This window comes from Harmonia axyridis, chromosome 7 (genome assembly GCF_914767665.1).
Source record: "Harmonia axyridis chromosome 7, icHarAxyr1.1, whole genome shotgun sequence".
Taxonomy (NCBI): domain Eukaryota; kingdom Metazoa; phylum Arthropoda; class Insecta; order Coleoptera; family Coccinellidae; genus Harmonia; species Harmonia axyridis.
The window spans coordinates 22,689,144-22,714,000 of NC_059507.1; the positions used below are offsets into that span (position 1 = coordinate 22,689,144).

The following is a 24,857-nucleotide window of genomic DNA, read 5'->3' on the forward strand; positions in this document are numbered from 1 at the left end:
CGCTTTGTGTATTTTAGCGCGGGAATTTCAAATTATTAATTTCAATTTCATTGTTTTTAGGCTTTGAGGTATTGGAGCTATTTCGCAATAATAATGTTGTCTCTGGACAAATGTCATTTTTGATAATGTAATTAATTAATTTATTAAGTCACTGTAGATAATGTCCTCTTGTTGTGATCTCTCTGAACGAATTTATTTACCAATTTTGATCCTCATATGAGATTTCTAAGGTATTAATATAGTATACGAGTGGATTCTATATATTTTAGAAACCTTCAAAGATATTTCCTCATAAGAGGACATTATGCATGAGAGGGTTAGAGCACTAACCAGAGACATCAAAACCTTTGACTAGGTTAGTTCAAGTTCCTCAGCGTGACCTGACCGTCTGCTGTAATGTATCCATATGTACACCCCTTCAAGGTTCCTTTTAAGACGCTCTTAAGCACCTAAAGCTAGAGTTCCTGTCTGCAGAAACAGAAGCATAAAAAGTCTCAATTTGGGTCAACCATGATGTCAAAACTATAGACGACCTCCCAAATATCTACACCTATTTTCTATGCATCTCTGTCAAATTTCAGGCTTGTGTCATTTTTAAATTTAATGTATTCTGAAAAGAAGTGTAGAATGATGGTTTCCTGAACTCTTGGTATCTCCTGAACATTTTTTCTAGTAGATACTTAGGATGAAGATGTCTGATTCGTTCGAATGATATGTCCAATGAATCAACCGGTTGGAAAAACGCAATCATTCAATTCGTTGCTGGAGGGGGTGCAGGTCATTTTCACCCTTGTTTTAGTGTTTTGAAATACAAATACTCATTGTTTTAATCCATAGGTTTCGTTGAGGTAGCCTTAATGCACCCTCTGGACCTGGTCAAAACAAGGATGCAACTGCAGAAAGGCCCTATAAAGAAAAACGATCCAAACTATTACACTGGGATACTGGATTGTTTTCAAAAGCTTCAGAAACAAGAAGGCACCCTCTCTTTCTGGAAGGGTCTTCTGCCACCTCTGATTGTTGAAACTCCAACGAAATCGATTAGAGTAGGTGGACTACATATAAACCTTAAAGTATCAACTTGATTTCTGCCAAATACTGAAATATTTTTCGCTTCAGTTCACTTCGTTTCATTTTTATAAGAGGATGTTTGCTGGAGAAAGAAAGCCAGGCTTGCTGGTAAGTGATATTTTGGAAAATACGAAAGTGGTACAGATTACACCGAAACATATTATCATTAATCTGTTAATATTTCACTTTATATATTTTTTTTATCGAAAAATCATCGGATTTTGAACATTCTTCAAGATGAGAGCAATTGATAAACCATTTAAATTTACAGTGTTTTTTCAGACCCACATGGCGAGTGGCTTCTGCGCTGGCATCACAGAATCATTTGTTATTTGTCCCTTCGAGGTGGTCAAAGTTACCCAGCAGGCCAACAGAGGTCACATATCCCATACCCCTTCTTCATGGGAGATGGCTAGGGTGATCATCAAAGAGGACGGTGTCCTCGGAAAAAGAGGTATATACAGGGGCTTGGGAGCCACCGCCCACCGTCACAGCGTGTTTTGTGCCGTCTACTTGGGTCTTTTCTACACTGCAAGAGGTAACATCCAACCTTCAGGGGTGAGTATACCTCCTTGGACAGAAAGTAATGGGACTTTTTCGGTCTCCGAACAGATCGCTCTATTATTTCTGTGATCTCCGAATTTTGAACCGGGAATGGTGTGAAACGATAAATATACTGACAAAGAAACTGCAACACCCAGAAGGAGCTATTTGAATTTAAATTTTTTTTTGGTAAAACATATATGGGTAGAGCAAGTAGTAAATGATTGAATTTAAAGAAAAAAATCGTGAAGGTTTTTTCATGTAAACAATTTTTGTTACTTAAATATCGTGGTCGTTTTTTGCAAGTTTTTTTAAATTTTACAACAAACCAGCTGTTCGAGGAGATCCAAAGTCGATGTTTAGTTGTTGTTAAAATGCCTAGAGCACATGTACGCGGAATTTATCGCCAGATGAGTGAATTTGAAATCGCTAACTGTATGAACAGAAATCCAGCTACAGTTATGTGATGTTGTCAGGTGTGGTTTGATAATGCTCAAAATCGAAGAAGAGTAGGCACCGGATGTCGAAGGGGTACAAATGAAGTTCAAGATCGACGTCTAAGACTTATGTCCATTAGAGACCGATTTGGGACAACTCGATCTTTGGCTGATGAGTGGTTAGGAGAACAAGACATTCCTGTAACTTAGCTCAGCAGTGCAAAAAGTAGTTCATGAGCAGTGCTAGTCACTACGCTTAGGTACATTCACATCATTGCTGTACGGGGAAGAAGAATCTCAGATTAGGCCGAATGCCAGGAGTTGAGGCGACATATAGCGTCAGCCGCGAATGCAGATAAAGGGCCAAAATGATTTCGAGATGAACAAAATCGGCTAATCTGAGATCCGGAGACTCGAGAATAGATAGACCGTAAATGACCCTAAGGTCACCTAACAAGGGACAGTTTCTGAGGTCGAGTTGTACGAAATAACGTTCATCTGTAGATCAACAGAACTGTTAGTTATTGATTCAAAAGAACGGGCGTTGTTCCAACTCATACTGACTGTGGTTCAACTGAACGGCGATTTCTAGTGACATTTCTTGGCAGTATCTTGGCAGTTGGTGTGACTGTTACGAAAATTGACAGATTACGAATTATGAATTTGAATCATACGTTTCGAATTTTGAAATAATTTATAATTACGCATTAAATTCGTGAATTATGTCTGCCGAAATTGATTAACAACGGAATTAAGGGAAATTGCGAATAATGCCACAAAACTTAACACTTAATCCAAATCATATTATATTGATAATTGATGTGTTGAATTTTGTTAGGATTGGAATTCTGTGACAACTGCAAAACGAAAAATATAACTGAAAACAATGCTGTTGCAACGATTTTGCACGCTTCATTCCATGTTACGCTACTGGAATTTTTGAAGACGCGGTAATTTGTCAATTAATCGTATCAAATCGGGTACTATCGGTGGGATCGCAGATGCGCGTTCCTGGAGAGAATTTTCTGAAGGATTTTCAATGATGATTGAGACTCCAGCAAGAATAAGTAGATTTAGTGGTAGATTTAGATTTCAGTCATTATTAGTTTAATTTGAGACTCGGAATCTTATTTATCGGCGAGAATTGTGTCGGGATTCTCGCACCTCCCGTGGGATTAGAATGAAGAAAACCTCCCGTGGGATTAGAACGAAGAAACCTCCCGTGGGATTAGAACGAAGAAAACCTCCCGTGGAATTAGAACGAAGAAACCTCCCGTGGGATTAGAACGAAGAAAACCTCCCGTGGGATTAGAACGAAGAAACCTCCCGTGGGATTAGAACAGGAACCTTTCTTGGGATTGGAAAACATCAAGAACTACTTCCTTGAGATACAGAATTTGGGATAGTACGTATGTTAGACCACTTTGCTCTCTGAATCTGAAAGAATTCCTGCGAAATACCTGGCATTATCACACCAACTTCGTTGAATGAGGACTGGAGTACTATAGCTTCCTGATAAGAATTGGTGTTCAGAAGGCTGAAGATAATATACAGAAGAGGTTCCATCCTAGTAACAGAGTGGCTCATTTAAAATCGTTTTAAGTTAAGTTTCTATTTTATTATTTGTTTGGAGTGAAAAGGATCGATCATTGTATATTTTGATTTTATTAAATTTGTAAAAACCTGGGTAGGAGTTTTGTTGCCAAATAAGCCAAACCACCCCTAGAAATTAGTCCTTAGAGTCTCATGGGCAATTGTAACGTTACACATTTTGGCGCCCAACGTGGGGCCCGAAAATTTTGGCAACTGCTCCTATCATTTCGACCTTTTCAGTTCTAAAGTAATAATTTATCTTTGTTTAACTTTTTCTCTTTCTTTTATCTCGTCTTTGATATTTTTCGTTGGTATCGGATTGACCAAACGTGTCGTGATATATTTTTTCGTAGCTGTATATTTACATATAATTGTTTTTCTTGTTTATTTTGTCTGATAAAATGAATAATCCAGATTTCTTGAACGGGACTGACCTTGGCAATTCCCATGTCAAATACATAAAACTAGATCTGACCCGTGGTTATGTTTCTACCGATTTCGACAAAACTGATGACGATGATGAATAATTCCTTTTTGCCTTTAACCTTAATTTGCTCCAGATGCACAGATTATATATTTTTCTTTTTAGATTCATTATTTATTAATTTCATTTATCTTTTGACAATTATTATCTTATCGTTGTAGCATAGCTACTATTTTCGTATCTTTGTAGCGTGGCTACTATTATCGTATTTTTGTAGCGTGGCTACTATTATCGTATCTTTGTAGCATAGCTACTTTTATCGCTTATCGTTGTAGCACTACTATTAGTTAGTGGTGGCTACTATTTATCTTATCGTTGTAGTATGGATACTACTTATATTTACCTTTAAAGTTGTTGTTAATCTGACTGAAGTGTCTTTTAGATATGCAGAGCAAATTGATTTTGGCGTAACTGAGAGTATACTTTGGAAAAATTTATTATTTTGGGTCTGAACAGATTCAGTTTTTTCTTATTTTCTGTGTACTGTTGCAATTTCCCGTTTCCCTATTTTTCCTTCAATTTTCATTTATCTTATCGTTATCGTTGCAAGTTATATACTTGCTGGCGCCCAACTTAACGTTGCTGTGAACTTTCAGTTATATCACTTCAATGGAGAGGGAGGTAGGGAAGTGAATCCTTGAGCTCAGTTGATTCATATACACGTCAGTTCAGAACATCTTTGTACACATTATTTGACTATTTTGAGCCATTTATGGCTGATTTTTCACAGACGGCGTTAATTATCTTTTACCTACTTTGTCGAATGTTATCGCATTTTTTCGTGGTCGATAAATATCGATTTTACCTTACCTTTTCATTACCGGATTTGACGTTATATTTGCTAATTTTGGATTTACCTCAATTCAGTTTCATTACCGGATTTGACGTTATATTTGCTAATTTTGGATTTACCTCAATTTAGTTTCATTATCGGATTTGACATCGTTCTATGCAAGAAACATAGAATGATGGAGTCATTTTTGAAAATTTTGGACTCAAACTAAAAATCTTCCATGCCCCCCCTTTCTGGTTCACCTTCGTCTCGGGTGCCAGGAAGATTTTTCTTGTTGTGCGACGGCACCTTTTAAATTCATTCACTTTTGTTTAGTTGAGACGGTTTTTTTTGTTTTCATTTATATAACTGCAGCACTGTTTACTTCCTAGTAGCAGTGGCTGAAATTAATATTGAGATTTTTGACGATAGGTCGTTTGAGCATGACTTTCCAGAATCGGTAGGATGATGGTATTTCACATCAGTGTGAAGTATCCTCATCCCTCTTTCGTTTTTTAGAGAGAGGCCTTCAGCAACCGACTTCTGTTTCACCTTTTCACTCAACTCTGAGTAATTTAAATATTTAGGGTGTAAAGAAGTTCTCATTGAGCTCCTTTACACTCATCTCTCTTTCGTTTTTTAGAGAGAAGCCTTAGGCAACTGAAGTCTGTTTCACTTTTTCCCTCATTTCCTTTTTCCTTAGTGCTCAGGTCGTTTCTAAATTTGGTTGACTATTTGTTCGATATATATTTTTTCAACTTGCCTTCAGCAATTGGTCATAATATTTGGCATTTCATATTTCAAATTGGTTACATTCGATAGGTTTTGGGTAAGACATGGTACGTTTGCGGAATTCTCCCTTGTAATATATCACACTAATTATAACTTTTATCATTTGCTCCAGTTGACAAGTCGGAGTATGTTTTCTTTTGACGTGCTGTGCTTGATCTGATGCCATCGAGTATTTTTGTTTTTGAGATATTCATACATAAAGAAAAAAAAAAAATTTTTTTTTCTTTTTCCTGGTGAGAGGTGTGTGCAACGATTTTGCACGCTTCATTCCATGTTACGCTACTGGAATTTTTGAAGACGCGGTAATTTGTCAATTAATCGTATCAAATCGGGTACTATCGGTGGGATCGCAGATGCGCGTTCCTGGAGAGAATTTTCTGAAGGATTTTCAATGATGATTGAGACTCCAGCAAGAATAAGTAGATTTAGTGGTAGATTTAGATTTCAGTCATTATTAGTTTAATTTGAGACTCGGAATCTTATTTATCGGCGAGAATTGTGTCGGGATTCTCGCACCTCCCGTGGGATTAGAATGAAGAAAACCTCCCGTGGGATTAGAACGAAGAAACCTCCCGTGGGATTAGAACGAAGAAAACCTCCCGTGGGATTAGAACGAAGAAACCTCCCGTGGGATTAGAACGAAGAAAACCTCCCGTGGGATTAGAACGAAGAAACCTCCCGTGGGATTAGAACAGGAACCTTTCTTGGGATTGGAAAACATCAAGAACTACTTCCTTGAGATACAGAATTTGGGATAGTACGTATGTTAGACCACTTTGCTCTCTGAATCTGAAAGAATTCCTGCGAAATACCTGGCATTATCACACCAACTTCGTTGAATGAGGACTGGAGTACTATAGCTTCCTGATAAGAATTGGTGTTCAGAAGGCTGAAGATAATATACAGAAGAGGTTCCATCCTAGTAACAGAGTGGCTCATTTAAAATCGTTTTAAGTTAAGTTTCTATTTTATTATTTGTTTGGAGTGAAAAGGATCGATCGTTGTATATTTTGATTTTATTAAATTTGTAAAAACCTGGGTAGGAGTTTTGTTGCCAAATAAGCCAAACCACCCCTAGAAATTAGTCCTTAGAGTCTCATGGGCAATTGTAACGTTACACTGTAATGAGTTCATTACAGCACTGTTTTTAGAAATGTAGGTAATGAACTCATTACGATACTGAAATAGAAAAAATAACTTCTTTGCTTGTCATATAAAACTTGGTTAGGTTAGGATAATATAAACGTTGTCATGAACATTTGGAGGATTCTAAAAAATTTGCAAGAACCACAAGTTTCACTGCAATAGAATAAAATGTGTTGTTAAGTTTGTGAAGAAATATAAGGAATTAATCGAAACCAACTGGCCCTTAGGATGTGGTCGCTGATCTGTGGGCGATCACATGGACAGTGTTCCTCCTCGACCAGGCCCAGCCTGAACAGATTACCTTTGAAAGGACCAAGGGTTTTTGGAAATAAAATGAACAGAGGGGATCCAGTCGAAGGTACAACGACCCGAGTCAGACGTCTTCCAGTCCACTGCCAACAAGAAGCGAAATGGCGCAGTGAAACATCCATGGACCGACGGATCGCAGAGGCCCTACCAGGGTCGTCCAAGGTCACGGATGAAATATAGAGCTCTCCGAAAAGAAATTCAAATCCTCTCCTCAGAAAACAAGCTGCAGCCCGACGCACGACGTAATAGTGTGCTGGTAAACTACCCGTCATAACTTGAAGAGAAGATGTGGCTGCAGTTCGATACGATGGAGAAATAAGGAGGAGGAAATACCGTTGAGCAGACAATACCGTTGAGCAGACAGAATGACCCGTCGGACATGGGAATGACCCAGGCGGTGATACCATGGGGAGGCGCAATAAGAATTATTGGGAGAAAAATACCTTTATAGAAGATGATCAGAGACCAAACCTGATCACCTCCTGATGTAAGGCCAGAGTCAACTACTATGCCAAGGTATCTATACTCCGATGACCAGCGAAATGAGCCCATAGATAGAGGATCGAATTGTTGGAGGACGTCTACGGTCGAGAGAGCCCCTCAACATGACTTCCACAGACTTGCCCTGGGAGATGGAAAGCCTGTTATGGCTCAGCCACTCAAGCACCAAATCAATAAGGCGCTGAAGGGCTTTTTCGAGCAAGCGCCGGCTGTCAGCCATAACAACCAGGGCTACGACATCTGCATACGCTATGGCAAGGCCACAGTCTCCCGCTAGGAAAAATAGCAGCTCATCAAAAACTAGATTCCAAAGAGAAGGTCCCAGAATGGAATCCTGGGGGCAGCCTCGGGACAAAGCACGTCGAAGGAAAACCGACTGACGGAAAAAAGCAATCTGCCGGCCAGAAAGATAGCTCTCGAGCATAGGCAACTGATTCAGAAGAACCCACACCAACCGAGAACGACGGAGGATGCAAGGAAACCAAAGATTGTCAAAAGCGCCATCAATGTCTAAAAATAAAGCGGCTGCATATTTATCCGGGGAATTCCGGGCAAAGTCGACTAGTTTAAGAACAGCCTCCTTGGAGAGGCCAGGCCTCAATCCGAACTGAAGAGGGGAGGACTTAACAGGATCAAGTAAGACCCGAGCGAGTCGAGAAAGCATCAGTCGCTCAAGGGTCTCGCCTAAAATCGAAAGCAGACTTATAAGACGGTAAGACTTTGGATCCTGTAGAGGACACTCCCCAGACTTTAGAAGATTACAAACCGAGGACTCCTTCCAACTGTCGGGAAAATGACCAGTGAGCAGACAGCAGTTGTATGGTGACAGTAGCAGGCCAGGTATCACCGACCACGCTCTGCGGAGAATCGGGCATGTTATAAAGTCCGCATCAGGAGCCCCGTGGTCAGGGGTAGCTGCAATAGCCGCATCGAGTTCCTCAAAAGTGAATTGCGGAATAGAGGATGGTGAGATTGTTGTAGAGAATGAAGTCTCAGCACGAACAGCAGCTCGAACCACGGAGTCCTCGGATGGGTCATCTCGGGGAAAGAGTCGGTCTAAGATGACATCGGTCGACTCCTGCAAGTCCTCAGTGAACGTACCGTCAGGGCGGCGGACGGAGGAAGAAATGGTATTCTGTGTTAATTTGTCGGTAGAGATCTTATAAGCCACACCTCAGGGAGAGCTCTTCAACTCTGTACTGACGAATTTAGACCAGCTGTCAAACTTCGCGACTCTAATGGCGGCAGTATATCGATTTCTGCCAGTTCTGAACAAGTACAGAAGTATTGTTGAAGATGGTAGACTGCGGGATTTAGCTCTCTGGAGGATTTTTCGTTCACGGTCAACAGTAGTTTTCATACGATAAAAATTCCTCCGACCACCAACCCACACGGAAAGCACCCCGAGTAGAAACCGGAATAGCGGCAAGAGCGGAATCATAAATGGCCGAAGTGATAGAAGCCACAAGACTCTCAACCTCCTCAGAGGAAGTGGGCAAGGTATAGAAGCCTTCAGTGCGAGTATTCAGCTCGGCATCAAAAAGCTCCCAGTCTGTTCTGGAATGAAGACAACGCGGCCTAGAGATAGAAGGCATAATTTCATAAGAGCTCGGGTTGCTCGGACCGAAAGTAAACGAAATCGGACGATGATCTCCGACACCCAGTCCATCATAGACTCTCCAGCATCCGACACTACCAGCGAGTGAAGAGCTTACCAAGGTGACATCTTTGTTAGATTCACCATTTGTTGACCAGAAAGTTGAAGGGTGGCCGTGGATATTACAGATCTCAAGACGATGGGAAACAATGAAATCCTCGAGGGACGAACCTCGAGAATCTAATGCGTTGGAATGCCAAAGAGGGGATTTAGCGTTAGCGTCCATGCAAATAATAAAGTGGTCGATATCCTGACTATATTGACAGTAGACATTAAATAAATGAAATTTATGATGACCAAGAGATATCAAAACCACCGTAATGTGAGTATCGCAAAACTGGGACAGGGCGAACACTTCCAAAGCTGGATCACGAACCACGATAGCCGACATTGGAACCCCCACTCTGGCTGAAACGACAGATGAACTAAGACCAAGGCACTTGAGATCTCCAAAGGCATGGTACAGATCCTGGATAACCAGAATACCCGCCGTCCACTGACCGGCCAGCTGACACACCGCAGAAGTGACAGATGCTGAACGTTGAGCATTAACTTGAATAAATTTTAGAGCACTCATTGCTGATAATCAATGAGGCTCTTGTACCTTGCGAACTGTTTTAAATATGACGGACAATCTTTGTTTGAGGTGTCGTGATCCAGAGCAACACCAATGTTCGATGTCTTACAATTAGCGCAACATGGCGGAGAGGCTTTTGCGGGACAATACTTAAAGGAATGGCCCGTGTTGGCACAGAAACCACAACACTTGGAATGTTTGCAGAAGCCCGAGGAATGACCAAATTGCTGACAGTTGAAGCACCGCATGATGTTGAAATGATCAACCACATGATGGGAGCCTACATCCAAGAAAACACGATCACGACCTAGGAGAATTCCACGAAGAGGAGCCGGAACGCTTACCACGAAATGTTCTTTATCGGCGAACCTAGATTTAAGGCGAGTGACCATTCTTACCATAAGTCCGAAAAGAAGTTCTCAATGCTTCACTGTCAACATTCTTCATGAGAAGGTCATCAATGAAACGGTCTTCGAGGAGAATTTTTGGAACAAGGAACGCTTTGATACGAGGCTGGATTTTTTTCGGGTCAGAGCAACTGAGTGTTTCCGAGGAAGAAATAGATTTTTTAATGAGCGTAACATCAGACTCCGAAGAAGCATCAACAAGAACAGAACCACTCCTAAGCTTTCTCACACTATGAATACGGACAGACGGGGACTTACGCAGAATTGGGGAAACAGAGCACTTCACCTCGTCTGCGTCACTCTAAACAGTAGAGTTGATAATGACTGTGTGTTTCTTAGGCGGAAACGGGATAGAAGATCTTGAGATCTCCTCAAGTCGACCCTCCAGGTAAGCTATTCTGGACTATGCAGTTAAATATAGTTGCTCTACACGACGGAATGATTTAAGAACAACCTCAATTTGGGACCTTGGAAATTTAGACGCCGAAGCAAACAAAGTAGCCTCCAGAGTCTTTCTCACTGAAGAGATTAACTCCTCCGAGGCATCAGAAATCTCGGTTGGCAGAGAAAAAAGATTACCAGAGGCTAGTTGGGGAGATAGAACAGCAGGAGAGAACGCCGCACTTCCTGGCTGTGAAGGTGTTAACTTCAGCTTAGACAGACCAGAAGAAGTTGATCCCTGTCCTGTGGTTTGGCAATGACAGTGGCAGAACCAGAAGCAGAAGATGGAGCAGGTGAGCGGACCGAAACTGAGGAAGAACGATCCCTCGAAGATAAAGTAGGTTTATTATTCAAATTAATATTTGAGTCCGACATATTGAGTCCCACGAGAAGGGTCGAAATAAAAATCACTGAGAGGCAGTGCGCCCGTACCTAACAGAGGGCTAAAATGTCCCACTAGGTGCACCAGTTGCCCGGTGGTGACCGAGTTACCCCTCGGCCATGCCATTGCTTAGCAATAGCACCCCCTTCGGCACTTTTCTACACCTTGAGGAATTGGGTTTATTATAGAGGTTGTCTCCTCTTTGAGCCAGGTGGTTAAGCCAAGCTCCCCATCCACCTTAAGACATGTCTAGGTCAGGACGGTGTATACAAGGTGGCAAGCCACCAGGTCGTCGGGGACCTCGGGTTTGGTGATCCCCGTACTGAACAGAGATGAACAGCCCCTGAGACAACTGTTCTGTAACTGTCCAAACGGTTTACTGCCGGATGAGGTCTTTTGGACTGCAGCATTATCGACCCCATCTTGTGTTATCTTTGACAGTTGAGCAGTGGTGCAGAGAACATCAACATTGGAATGTGGAATGGCATCAGGTTATGGCCGTCTTTTCTGATGAATCTCGATTCTCCTTGGATGCACATGATGGTCAAAGAAGGGTTAGACGAGAAAGACATGAACCTCAGTTTGATATTATGTACACCGGTCATTAGGTGCATGGTATGGGATGTTATTGCACATGTAAATAGGTCACCTTTAGTCTTTATTTGAGGTAACATGACAGCGCTGCGTTACCTTCAAAAAATAGTGGGCCATATGTTCGCCCTTACCTTAACCAGCTCGAGAATCCAATATTTCAGCAAGATAATGCCCGACCTCATGTTGCCAGGGTTAGTTTAAACTTTGTCGAAGCGACCCATGTGAATCTTTAGCCATGGCCGCCCAGATCCCCTGATCTTTCGCTCATAGAGCATGTTTGGGACATCATGGGTAGAAGGCTTGGAAATTTACCCCAGCCCCCACGGACTTTGGCAGCGCTGAGACATGAAGTACAGGTCGATGGGGATAGTAGATATCCCTCAAGAAGAAGTAGACCATCTTATTGCATCAATTCCGGGACATGTTTGGGAGTGTATAGATAATCGCGTGACAAACACATTATTAACAAATTTATGAAAAAAAAATTGTAAACCCTTCGTTTTTTTTCTCCACTTTTCAATCATTTACTCTTTGCTATACTATCTTATGTTTCACCAAAAAAAAAAAAATAATTTGAACAACTTCTTCTGGGTGTTGTAGTTTCTTTGTCATTTAGTATAAGAAACTATAATTTCTTACCTATCAAATACCTAATTTAACAGCCTACCAAATCTAGGGTACATAGATTCCATTACTTCTTGTCCATCGTTGTACGTCGCTACTTCAATGTAGTATTGATTAAACCCCGATTTAGTACCGATGGAAGGACACTTTCGTCACGTTGGTGCTAGGAGTTGCTACAGGTGCTTTCGCATGTTTCTTCAACACTCCTTTCGACGTGGTCAAGTCTAGGATACAGGCACCCCAGACAAAGAATATCAAATATAGCAACACTTGGCAGTCTATCAATACGATTTACAATGAGGAAGGGTAAGTTAATCCAGTATTTAATGGATTCGGTCCTTACTTGGCGGAAATTCATTATAAATAAAATAAAACGAAGTAATTTCCACTATGTTATTTAATTGTTAGCAACAATTGTTTCGCCACACTGTGGCTTCATCAGGCTACATTTCTGAACTGATAAGAGTACAAAGGTTTTCGGAATCTTATATAGGAACAAAATTGACACAAAAATATTCGAAAGGGTATAAATTACAAAGTTATATTGGACAATTTACCGCCTGGGATTTCCAAACTATCGGAAGAAATTCAATAAAGGGGATGAGTTTACATCCGTTTGTTCGTTCAACAGAATATTTTGGGTATTATACCTGTTTATTTCTAGGGATTCTAAGAGTGTTAGTCTTAAGCTCTTGTTTTCTAAATGAAGAATTTCAAAGTTATTATTGAAGGTATGGTCCCATTCTTTTAAGTGATTTTAAATTGCTTAGAAATATGCCTCAGTCAAAATTACTTTCAATTTAATGAAACCATTTATAAGTCTGATGAAGGTTTGATTATGGGTAACCCTTTAAGTCCAATCCTAGCAGAAATATTCATGAATAACTTAGAAAACAAAATTCACTCTAACAATAACACAAAATATTTCCTTTATTGGTTTAGATATGTAGACGATATTATATGTTGCTTCAAAGGTACAAATAGACAACTTTCTTTGTTCACAGAATTTATCAATAACATTCACCCAAGTATCAAATTCACTTCTGAAATTGAACATAACAATTCACTCAACTTTCTTGATTTAACAATTACCAGAAATAATAACTTTCATAGTTTCAGTATTTTTAGAAAACCTACACATACTGATACTACCATCCATGCTACTTCTAACCACCCGTTAAACCAAAAAATGGCTGCATACAATTGTATGATCCATAGATTAATCAATATACCTATGAATCATGCTAATTTTTGTAAAGAATTAAATTTAATTAAACAAATAGCTGTGAATAACTGTTACAGTACACATGTTATTGATCAAATTTTGAGGAATAAACAAAGAAAGCAAGCTTTGAGTTTAACATACCCTAAGGTAAATTATGGTATTGATACTAAATTTTTTTCGTTAACTTATGTTAATAATATTTCTGAAAAGATTGCTAAATACCTGAAAACAAAATTCAATTACACAATATCCTTCAAAACAAGTAACAACTTAGAGATGTTCATTAAAAACAATAAAGACAAAACAGATAAAGAAACTAAATCCGGTGTCTACAAGTTAACCTGTAATGATTGCCCTATGGTTTATATTGGACAAACAGGAAGATCTTTCAATAAAAGGATAAAGGAACACCAAAAGAGTTATACATCTGATAGTTCGTTTTCAACCTACGCGAATCACTTAAAAGAATGGGACCATACCTTCAATAATAACTTTGAAATTCTTCATTTAGAAAACAAGAGCTTAAGACTAACACTCTTAGAATCTGTACGAAACGTACAGAAAATCCTATTCATATCATAATTTTCCAATAATATTCATACAAATTAATTTCAGAAGGTATTTCATATTTCTCAATCAAACGTAGATTGAAGGATGTGTGTCTTCAATTTGTCTACAAAATCAGCATTTTCATTTCCGTTCGAAGTACGTTGACCAGAGAAATACCTAGTTACTTTCATATTTCCGGTGAACTGTGGAATTCGTATTGTATCAATAAATATATTGTCATCATATTTACGCTTGGTCTTGACGTCACTAGAATTATATTATAAATAGTTGTTAGTTTTAGAAATAAAGTGCATTTACACACGATCTGCCTTTCAGTCATAACCCTTGAGTCCTTAACAAATCCTTTACTTTGAAACTCAAGGTAACGTTGTGACTCTACCCCAACATTGGTCCTTCGAGCCAACACAAAAACTACCAGGGACTTTGGAACTTCAACCACTGCACCCCAGAACTACAAGTCATTGGATTTACGACCCATTGGCACCAGGGACTTTGGAACTTCAACCACTGAACCCCAGAACTACCAGTCATTGGATTTACGACCCATTGGCACCAGGGACTTTGGAACTTCAACCACTGAACCCCAGAACTACCAGTCATTGGATTTACGACCCATTGGCACCAACTACCAGGGACTTTGGAACCACAACCACTGCACCCCATAACCAACAATCACCAGTAATTATCTTTCCTATCATATTCCTATCACATTTCATCATTCTTTCGAACCAATCCTTCAATTTTGTTGACAAGCTGTGGAATTAAGACTGCCCTTGAACTTCTGAGCCTGGTTGTTCAGTTTGTCAAACAAAATTCCTTCTTATTCGAACCGATCCTGTTACCTTTTTTTTACCTTGTTGACAAGCTGTGGAATTAAGACTGCCCTTGAACTTCTGAGCCTGGTTGTTCAGTTTGTCGAACAAAATTCCTTCTCATTCGAACCGATCCTTTAACCTTATAAATCAAACCTCATATAACTAGACTTGACTAGACTTAGACTACTTACCTAATTCAAAATGGAAAACCTCGTCGCAGATCAGATCAAAACGGCAGAAGCCATCGAAAGAATTTTTTATTACTTGAAGAAGGAAGGAGAAAGAAGAAACGAAGAATACTACCAAATGAAAATGGAAATACTGAAGGAAGAATGGAATGCATTCAATGAAGCGCACAAATATTTAATAGAACACATACCAGAAACTGATGAATACTTCACCAGAAACATTCATGAGCAAGCAGAAAAGATATACAACCAAACATTAGCCTACCTCAACAAAATACAGGAAAAACTCCGAGAGGACCAAAGAATTACAGAACAAATCTCAAGAATCGAAATGTTTATGAGACAGCTAGCGAAAATTGAAGACTTGATGGAAAAATCAGATAATATAGCACTTATGAAGATCAAACAACAATCTATTGAAAACATATGGAATGCTATCATCTCACATGAAATCCAAATAAACGCAATGGATAAAAAAGATTCCGAATCATATATGGAACGCGGACTGTTCGATGAAGCAAATGACAAATACGAAGAAATCCAAGTTGATATCCTAAAAGCAATTCAAATGGGAGAAACAAGAAAATATTCAAGAACAAATTTGTCAGCAGTTTCCACTCCAATACTTACTGTACAATATGACTCATGGCCCAAAACGAATTATAGTTTAGTGGCACAGAACACTCACAAGAATGCACAACTCACGAATTTCTGGAATACCGAAAAAACAGAAAATTCAAATGAAACAACCCACGACGATACCCCAGTCGAAGAATCTTATACTAACACCATTCAGAGAAACGAACATGATTACACTGTGAAAATCCCAAATGAAGACGAGAAATATTCAACTCAGCTTGAAGAATCTCGAACCAAGGCAATGACACGACTATTTCAATTAGAAAATGAGTTGGAAAAGAATGAAAAGCTCAGCATTTTAACCAAGGAAACTATGCAGAAATACATTGACCTAGGTCACATGAAGATTGCAAGTACAAACGATTCAATGCCAAGATATCATATTCCACATCAGCCTGTAATCAAAGAAGAACGCGATACGACAAAAGTAAGAGTTATATTCGATGCAAGTTCAAAAACCAGTACTGGACTCAGCCTCAATGACATCTTTCACACCGGACCGAAATTGCAGCAAGATCTTATAGATATTCCGATCAGATGGCGAAAACACAAAATTTCATTGACTACAGACATCGAAAAAATGCCCAGGCAGGTGAAATTAGACAGCGAAAATCAACCATTACACTCAATCCTTTGGAGAAAAAACAAGACCTTATGGTACAAATCAATGTCAGAGCAAATAAGACACATTTGCAGAAACTTCAAGATCGAGCTAGGAGAAATTCAAGTGAACCATCGGATTCATCTGACCGGCTATCACCATTTAGAATTACATGGATTCTCAGATGCATCCCTAATGTCAAATGTCATACCTGTATACACCAAAACGATATACTTCAATGAAAATATACCAAGGCGAATATTCACATCAAAATCAAAAGTTGCACCGTTAAGGAACACGAAAACAATCCCTCAGTTAGAACTCTGTGCAGCTCTCCTCTTGGAAAAACTCATCAAGCGCTGTGTTACGGCCCTGGAACAGAACAATTCAAAAGAATTCGCCTGGTCCAACTGGGAATTTCTCATATCATGGATAAAAGCTGACGTAGGAAAATGGAGAACATTCGTCGCCAACACAGTTCAATGCATCCACGAGCTACTAGGTCAAGTTCACTGGTACTACGTTAAATCGACCGACAATCCTGCAGATCTGATTTCACGTGGATTGAAACCCAGAACAATACCAATGAATGATCTTTGGTGGAATGGACCCGAATGGTTGAAACTTCCAGTAACAACAGAGGATGAACAAGACCTGAACTATACGAAAACGACTACAAGCTAGTAGTCGGAAGCACAATAATCTCCATGCATCATCATTATAAATTCCATTTAATATTTAGTATTCTATTATTTAAGGTTAAGAAAGTGACCACGAGACACAGCCAACACGAGCAATGAACCAGTTCATCCTGAAGAAGAAGAGTTGCAGCCAATGTATAGCCACCCCCAAAACAGACCGATCAACCCTCACCTGGCTTAGAATAGATAGATAGATATGTTCTTTATTTCAGATTTTAAATTTTCATATACCATTCAGGACGTCATGACTCCAACCACAATACTAAGGCCGCCGGGAATATGTACGAAACGTACAGAAAATCCTATTCATATCATAATTTTCCAATAATATTCATACAAATTAATTTCAGAAGGTATTTCATATTTCTCAATCAAACGTAGATTGAAGGATGTGTGTCTTCAATTTGTCTACAAAATCAGCATTTTCATTTCCGTTCGAAGTACGTTGACCAGAGAAATACCTAGTTACTTTCATATTTCCGGTGAACTGTGGAATTCGTATTGTATCAATAAATATATTGTCATCATATTTACGCTTGGTCTTGACGTCACTAGAATTATATTATAAATAGTTGTTAGTTTTAGAAATAAAGTGCATTTACACACGATCTGCCTTTCAGTCATAACCCTTGAGTCCTTAACAAATCCTTTACTTTGAAACTCAAGGTAACGTTGTGACTCTACCCCAACAGAATCCCTAGAAATAAACAGGTATAATACCCAAAATATTCTGTTGAACGAACAAACGGATGTAAACTCATCCCCTTTATTGAATTTCTTCCGATAGTTTGGAAATCCCAGGCGGTAAATTGTCCAATATAACTTTGTAATTTATACCCTTTCGAATATTTTTGTGTCAATTTTGTTCCTATATAAGATTCCGAAAACCTTTGTACTCTTATCAGTTCAGAAATGTAGCCTGATGAAGCCACAGTGTGGCGAAACAATTGTTGCTAACAATTAAATAACATAGTGGAAATTACTTCGTTTTATTTTATTTAAAGTTAATCCAGAATTCAATTAATTTATGAAGTGTGTATTTAAAATCTTGTTTTTATTTTTCCAGGTTTCCTGCACTGTATAAAGGCCTCTCAGCCAAGGTGTTAAGATTAGGTCCAGGGGGTGCTATAATGATTCTTGTGTTCGAATTTGTACAAAATTTCTTGTCGAGGGTATTTATTAAATAAAATAAATGAAACAACCAATATTTCAACTCATTTATTCATCTAAAAAATGGCAGTTTTGTGTGTTGTTTTAAAATGATCTTTAGATACTTATCTGAAGGAACGTCATCAGAACTTTCTAGATGATGACGGGAAAGCCCTGAAATCTTTGTCGTCTTTGAATATGACATTCTGTTTTTCGATGTTGGAGTGTAGTGCTGTTAATTCTGATTTTAGTTTTTCACATATCGTCGATATACTGAAAAATTAGTGTTTGTGAAAATCTCGAAGTTTCAAATAAGTAACATTATTTAACATAAAAATTTTCTTGAAATTCATTCTTCCGTTTTTAAATTATGTCTAATGAAATAAATTTTTCAAAATTCTAATAGTTTTGAAATGTTTACCTCTTTTCCACCATTGCTTCTTCTTCTTTATGATCAGTTACTGTTTGTACTGTTTTACTCTCAACATTAACTTGTATTCCAATAGATTTGGACCATTGTATCTGTAATACATTTTTTTCATTAATAAAGCTGTTTCGTAACTTTGTATAAATGTTTTGGTAGAGAAGTACCAAAAACTAATCATGTATCATGTAATAAGCCTGCTTAGTGATATTGTCGACATTTTTTTATTGTTGTTATTATAACTGTTCTCTATATTCATGCTGAATTGAAGTGTTAGGTATATGTCAATTTATTTGTTCAGAGTACTAATTTCTTAGTTTCTCCTAATATTTTCAAAATTTGCAGTAAATGCAGTGCTGATTGCTTTAATTTCTGGACTTCAATATGCTGATTCAATTAACAAATAATAAAAGACAGGGTGTTAGTAAATACTTCAGGGGGAGATTCTGCATAAAAAAATTATTATAATTTGCTATATAACTTTGGTTCGTAAATGTCCCATATACGGAGTGTTACAGTTTTTCTTAATATTTTGAAAAAGAATGGTACGTCTCTGATATTTATCAAAGTGAAAATTTTCTTTGAATTGCTTGTTTAATTTGCGACAAAAAATCTCCCATGCAGTTTTTATGCAAAAAAAATCTTAACTTTATAGTCCAGTAGACAAATACAAAAAAAGGGGGTCTGCTGGAAAAAATTCCGAACTTAATGAAACTTCTACAGATTGTTCGGGGGTGTTGTGTAATTTCTCTACAATTTTGTATTCACAAACTTTTTCGTAAACCTAATATAAATTGAGATATAGTCGATCAAATTGATAGTCCAGTGTCCATTGAAATATCTACTCTTCACATAAACATAGGCTTGCAGTCAAAGCTACCTCCCCCCTTCATCTCCCTATGTTTAATATGTCAATATTGATGAGTAATTACTATAATTACCATAGAACGGCTGATAATTGTTAATTAGAGGGTCAAAACCCTTTGGCTGTTTCTTGGTTGATATAAGAATTAGAAAAAAGTTTCGGGAAACAAAATTATAAGGTATTCAATTATCTACAACTTTGAAAATGAACGTTTCGGCCAAAAACTAATTAAGTTGAAGGTTATAAGCAAAAAACCTAAAAAAGACCGGTGCCAGAGCAATAATAATAAACAGTTAGTTTTAAAGAAAAACATTTGCGAACATGAATTATACAGTTTGTTATAACTTATTACTAGCACCATGCTTGTATATGAGCTAAAATTCATCAACAGTCTAATGTTAAATTTCCTCTTCAACGTCTACAACCTCCCAAAACAAATAAAAAAAAAATCCAAGTTCATCGTATTGTGTACTTCATATTGATGCTTGAACCATAAATTTCACAAGCCTAATGAAGTGTAAACCATAATATTATTTCTTTCTATAGACGGTATTTTAGATAATTGCATGATTGCATGTTTAATGAACTCTGATTTCCTGTCCATGAAGGTATTCACGTAATAATAACGATCTGAACAAAAATGATCTAGATCTTGTAATCACCTATCTAGGTGTTGTGGATAGACGTGAAATAATCTGTGGTTTTTTTATAGTTAAACACTTTATTTTATGGTAACATTGAGGGTAATTACAGCTGAGAGTTTCAACAAAGATACTACTATTATCCTAACTACTCTATTTCATGAAACATTTATTCTTTACTCGGACACAACAAATTTTTGAGTAAAATGTACATAAATTATCAACATATAATATACAAGAAATATACAAATAATCAACAAAACTGATAACAAGGCTAATGACAATCTTTGGGATTGAAAACTATTGAACAAACACGTTTTTTTTCATAATCACTGTGGTTTTCTTTTTACGATATTCGTTATCGAGGACTGTAGCACTGGGTGAAAGGTTCTCTTCATCCTCATCTGCTTCAATTTTTTCTATCGCGGAGTAGTCACTGATTTGAGGTTCAGGAAAATCATAATTGAAATTTTCATCATATTTTTCTGGTAGATAAGATTCAATATTAGACGTTACTTCAGGTTTTTTGAGTTCTTTCGACCGTTTAACAACTCTCTGTCTTTTTTCAGACCCACTATATTCAACATCAAATGGGATTGGAACTATTTTTTCTGAAGTATATAACTCTCTGATACTAGCAGCAGGTACTAAAGTATATAGAGTTTCTTCACTATCTCTCCCGTTATCCTCGACTTCTTGTTTCTTCAAATTTTGCTGTTGGCTGTATGGATTGAACGGGTTCAAGTTTTTGATTTCTTGAGGGTTGAATCCAGAAGGAATCCATCCACCAATGTCTTCATTTTGGAGCTGTGCTTGGTAATGCCCATAAGGGTTGAAATGTTGAACTTTTTCGTTTTTCACTGGAAGTACAGAATAGTATTCAAAGAAAGGTGTATCATGTGGATTGAGCTTTGGTGGATCTAAAAAATAAAATGGTGAGATTTCTGGAGCTTCATTCAGTTTTAAGGGTTCAGCTCTAGGTAGCTTTTCAGCCTTGAGATCATGAGCTTTTCTTGGAACTTCTTCCTCTTCTTCTTCTCGCCGTTGTTGAGCATTGTCTTCTGAAGAAGATTCAGAATCAACATCTTCGTCCTCCTCCCTCTGATGATATTTAGAATTGCTGTGTTCGGGAGAAGCCTCAGACTCAGCTTCATCCTCTTCTTCTTGGCGTTGTTGTGAGTTTCTATGGTCTGGAGAAGCCTCAGATTCAACCTCTTCATCTTCTTCTTGGCGTTGAGAATTTCTATGTTCTGGAGAAGCCTCAGATTCAACTTCTTCCTCTTCTTCTTGGCGTTGTGAATTTCTACGTCCTGGAGAAGCCTCAGATTCGACTTCTTCCTCTTCTTCTTGGCGTTGAGAATTTCTATGTTCTGGAGAAACATCAGATCCAACCTCTTCTTTCTGTATATCTTCATTTTCTGCGGATTTGTCATCATTTTCAATATTACCCGATTCTTCCTCATCGTCGTGATTGTTTTCTATGCGTTCATTTGAAGTGTTTTCCTTATTTTTCTTGATATCTTCATTAGCATTTTCCACAGATTCGTCTTCAGAATCTGGATGTATGAATTCATGATTATACTCTTCATTTCCATTGTTGTTTCTGAAAAAATCAGGGCCAGCTTTATGAATTTTCTCTTTGTTGATGAGGCTGAAGGAATCTTCTTCATTTGATTTTTCGTCAGCTTTTGTTTTCTCTCCCTCTTCTTCTTTATTATTGGTGCTGTATTCAATATTATGGATCTTAGATTTTCCATTATTTTTTTCATCTTCTTCACTTTCAGCATTGTGTTCTTCTTTTATGTCTTCTTTATGGTCTTCTTCTTTCTCATCATGTTTTTTTATTTCATCTTTATCTTCTGAATCACTTCTTTTATTTTCGTCTATACTTCCTTTACCATGTCCAAAGTCAATTACTTTTGCTTTAGAAATATCTTTGTTATCTTCATGATTGCTGACTTTATCCAAATCAGCCTTGTAGTTCACATCTCCATGAATTTTTAAGTTTATCGGATAGTTTTCCAAGAATTGTTTTTCATCGATGTTTAGGTATTGTTGTGGCTTATTTTGGTTTATCCTAGCAGCATCATTAGCAAATTTGTTGTGTATAAAATTAAGAATTTCTTTGTTTACTTGTCTATAAGGTCCGTAAATTTTTTCCTGGTCAAAAACTTGATTAACTGGTTTCGGAGCCTTATTTCTGTTGAGAAATTTCAAAATATGATCGTTGACTTCTCTATAAGGTCCATAAATTTTCTCATTGTCAAATGCCTTGGACACAGTTTGTTCCAATGTGTTACTATATGCTAACTTTGGAAGATTATATACTAAATGAGAAGACACTTCTCTTTTATCTGGTGAACTGTCCTTTTTTTCAACTACTGACCTTTTTGATAGTCTGTTCAGGTTAGATCTTGTGTCGTGAAAATTGAATACGGAAAAACCATCAGGAAAATGATCGATACGGCTATGATGGCTGAAAACTGGATTCAACTGACTCTCTTCTTGATGTTCATTATGAGAAAAACCTCTTGGAAAATGATCCAACCTTTTAGATTCTTCTGCTATTATTGGTTTCGTGAGATATCGATAACCTTTGTCGACTGTCAAAGGGGATTTCTGCCAGAAATCATGATAGTTCTTCTTGAACTTAATTCTATCATGGAAGTGATTCTGGAAAGGCTCAGGATGAATATGCCTCTTAGAATCGCCTCTTTCTTCAGCACTTTCGTAATCTGGAAAATCCAACTGGTATTTTTGAGGTCTATCTCCGTCATAATCTGCTTCTTCCGATTCTTGGTTTCTCCTCTGATACAGCTCTAAATCATCGTAGTTACATGGTTTTCCGGGTTTAGCAGGAGGTCGTTGCTTTGGAGGTCCAACTGGAGCTTTTGGGGGTGGTGGAGGAGGAGGATTTGGAACAGCAGAGGGTTTTGGCGGAGGTGGAGGTGGTGGAGGACTCTGAGGAGCTGGAGGAGGGTTCTGTGGAGGTGGTGGAGGTCCTGGTGGTGCTGGAGCTGGAGGTGGACTTTGAGGTGATGGAGGTCCTGGTGGAGCTGGAGCTGGATTTTGAGGTGCCGCTGGAGGCTGTGGTTGAGCTGGAGGAGGTGCTGGAGGACTTGGAGGTGCAGCAGGAGGAGCTGGTGTTTGAGGACCTCTATTCCAGGAGAAGTTGAGGTTGAAAGATTTTCTGACAACATCTGTCAAGAACGGTGGAGGTCTGATAGGTGGATAAGTTATTGGTTGTTGTGGAGGAATTGGAGGAGGTTGTGTTGGAGGTGCAGGTGGAGGAGCTTGAGGTGGCATTGGTGGAGGAGGTGGTGGTTGGAGTCCTGGTTTTGGAGGAGGAGGTGGAGGCATTGCAGGAGGGGCTGGAGGTGCTGGAGGCATTGCAGGAGGAGCTGGAGGTGCTGGAGGCATCGCAGGAGGAGCTGGAGGTGCTGGAGGCATCGCAGGAGGTGCTGGAGGTGGTGGAGGCATCGCAGGGGGTGCTGCAGGGCGAGCTCCAAGTGCCGACGGTCTTTTGATAACATCATAACCGAAAACATCCGCTACATTTTTGAGAATCACACCAACTGTTCTTTTATGCCTTGGATCGGCACTTTGAGATTGATTTTGACAAAACACCGATACGAAAATAATGTGGAGGTAAAGCACTATCGATAGGTCCATTTTTCATCGATACCGAACAAGAAACGCCGTAGTGTTAACGCGGTGAAGTTCCAGGTTGGACTGAAAATCCTAGGACGAGAAGTTTCGGACGTTAAGACCAACAATCTCGGGAGAAAGGAATTTTTTTCGTCGGTAGTTGTGACAATATTGCTCCGATATTACGTTTTTAGCGAAAGCGGAGGCTGATGCGAATTATGCAAGTGTAAATCGAATTTTGTAGCGCTCTGATTGTTAGCCTGTAACTGGTGAGACCGCAAAGTCGCCTTGAAGGCCCGAAAAAACTGCAATCATCTCGACCAATTCATTTGCGCCGTGATTTTCTGCAGGTCGAGATCTTCCGCGTGTCTGATGGCTTTTTGTCTTCATTAGGTGTTATGTAGCTTAAAGAAATGTCGATTTTTCCGAATAAGATTACTTGAAGCAGGATCAACAAGTGGTTCTTGCGGAAGAGGAAAATGAGTAGTTTGAATTTCAGCTTGTGTTTTAATTTTATCATGATTTCCCTTCCATCCTTTGAGCCGCTGATTTTTGGATAAAGTATGGCATATTACAATACAGGGTTATCATGAGTAAACGGACAAATGAAAACAGTGTGGTTAAAGAACATCAAATTGATTCCAAAATACAAACATTTGGGTATTCTGAGTGACCTAGTTCTGCATAACTTTTTTAATTATAGATGCATTTGAATGAAAATATTTTTCTGTTATTTGGATGGGGATTGTAAATAAAAACCACGCACCGCATCAAAGGGAAATTGGGTTTTAGTGAATTTGCGACAATATTTTATATGTTGTAGAACTTGCGATGCTGATCAAATGACTTCATTGCATCACCGCTCTGAATTCAACCGTTTAGAGTATATGTATAGCGCGCTAAAAATAAAAATTTCAAATGACCATTATGAAGAAACTTATTCGAATATACAGGGTGTTCCATCTCAGACGATCCGCCCCGTATATTTCTTATCCCATAGTTATTGGAAAAATTTCCCGAAATACGTCGAATGATTTTGTTTGGGAGACATCTTCTGACGT

At 38.5% G+C, this 24,857-nt stretch overlaps 3 protein-coding genes across 4 annotated transcripts in view; 1 reads left to right on the forward strand and 2 right to left on the reverse strand.

Annotated features, from left to right (window-relative positions):
* The first annotated feature begins 555 nt into the window (after positions 1 to 555).
* LOC123684796 (mitochondrial 2-oxodicarboxylate carrier-like) lies at positions 556 to 18,276 on the forward strand. The gene is made up of 6 exons (XM_045624247.1): positions 556 to 777; positions 838 to 1,046; positions 1,120 to 1,179; positions 1,354 to 1,629; positions 12,461 to 12,636; positions 18,136 to 18,276. Exons 1-6 carry the CDS (start codon positions 714 to 716, stop codon positions 18,254 to 18,256), a joined length of 906 nt encoding a protein of 301 aa, XP_045480203.1. The 5' UTR covers positions 556 to 713; the 3' UTR covers positions 18,257 to 18,276.
* The window catches only part of LOC123684799, a 69,136-nt gene continuing 62,552 nt past the window's right edge, over positions 18,274 to 24,857 (reverse strand). For both annotated transcript variants that reach the window (XR_006748185.1, XM_045624250.1), the window contains 2 exons: positions 18,640 to 18,740; positions 18,274 to 18,491 (listed from right to left, as the gene is read on the reverse strand). Coding sequence is in view for 1 of the 2 variants with exons in the window: in XM_045624250.1 (XP_045480206.1) it covers positions 18,362 to 18,491; positions 18,640 to 18,740 (231 nt within the window). In the remaining variant the exon portion in view is untranslated. The remainder of the gene's footprint in view (positions 18,492 to 18,639; positions 18,741 to 24,857) is intronic.
* On the reverse strand, positions 20,259 to 24,797 carry LOC123684793 (probable serine/threonine-protein kinase kinX). Its single transcript, XM_045624241.1, has one exon. It carries the CDS (start codon positions 23,818 to 23,820, stop codon positions 20,449 to 20,451), a length of 3,372 nt encoding a protein of 1,123 aa, XP_045480197.1. The 5' UTR covers positions 23,821 to 24,797; the 3' UTR covers positions 20,259 to 20,448.

Bases quoted from the DNA above. Each gene is read 5' to 3' on its own strand.
- LOC123684793 (XM_045624241.1), bottom strand. From the start codon at position 23,820: ATGGACCTATCGATAGTGCTTTACCTCCACATTATTTTCGTATCGGTG.
- LOC123684796 (XM_045624247.1), top strand. From the start codon at position 714: ATGTCCAATGAATCAACCGGTTGGAAAAACGCAATCATTCAATTCGTT. The intron at 1,047-1,119 runs GTAGGTGGACTA...TTTTCGCTTCAG, and splicing joins CTCCAACGAAATCGATTAGA to TTCACTTCGTTTCATTTTTA. The intron at 12,637-18,135 runs GTAAGTTAATCC...TTATTTTTCCAG, and splicing joins ACGATTTACAATGAGGAAGG to GTTTCCTGCACTGTATAAAG.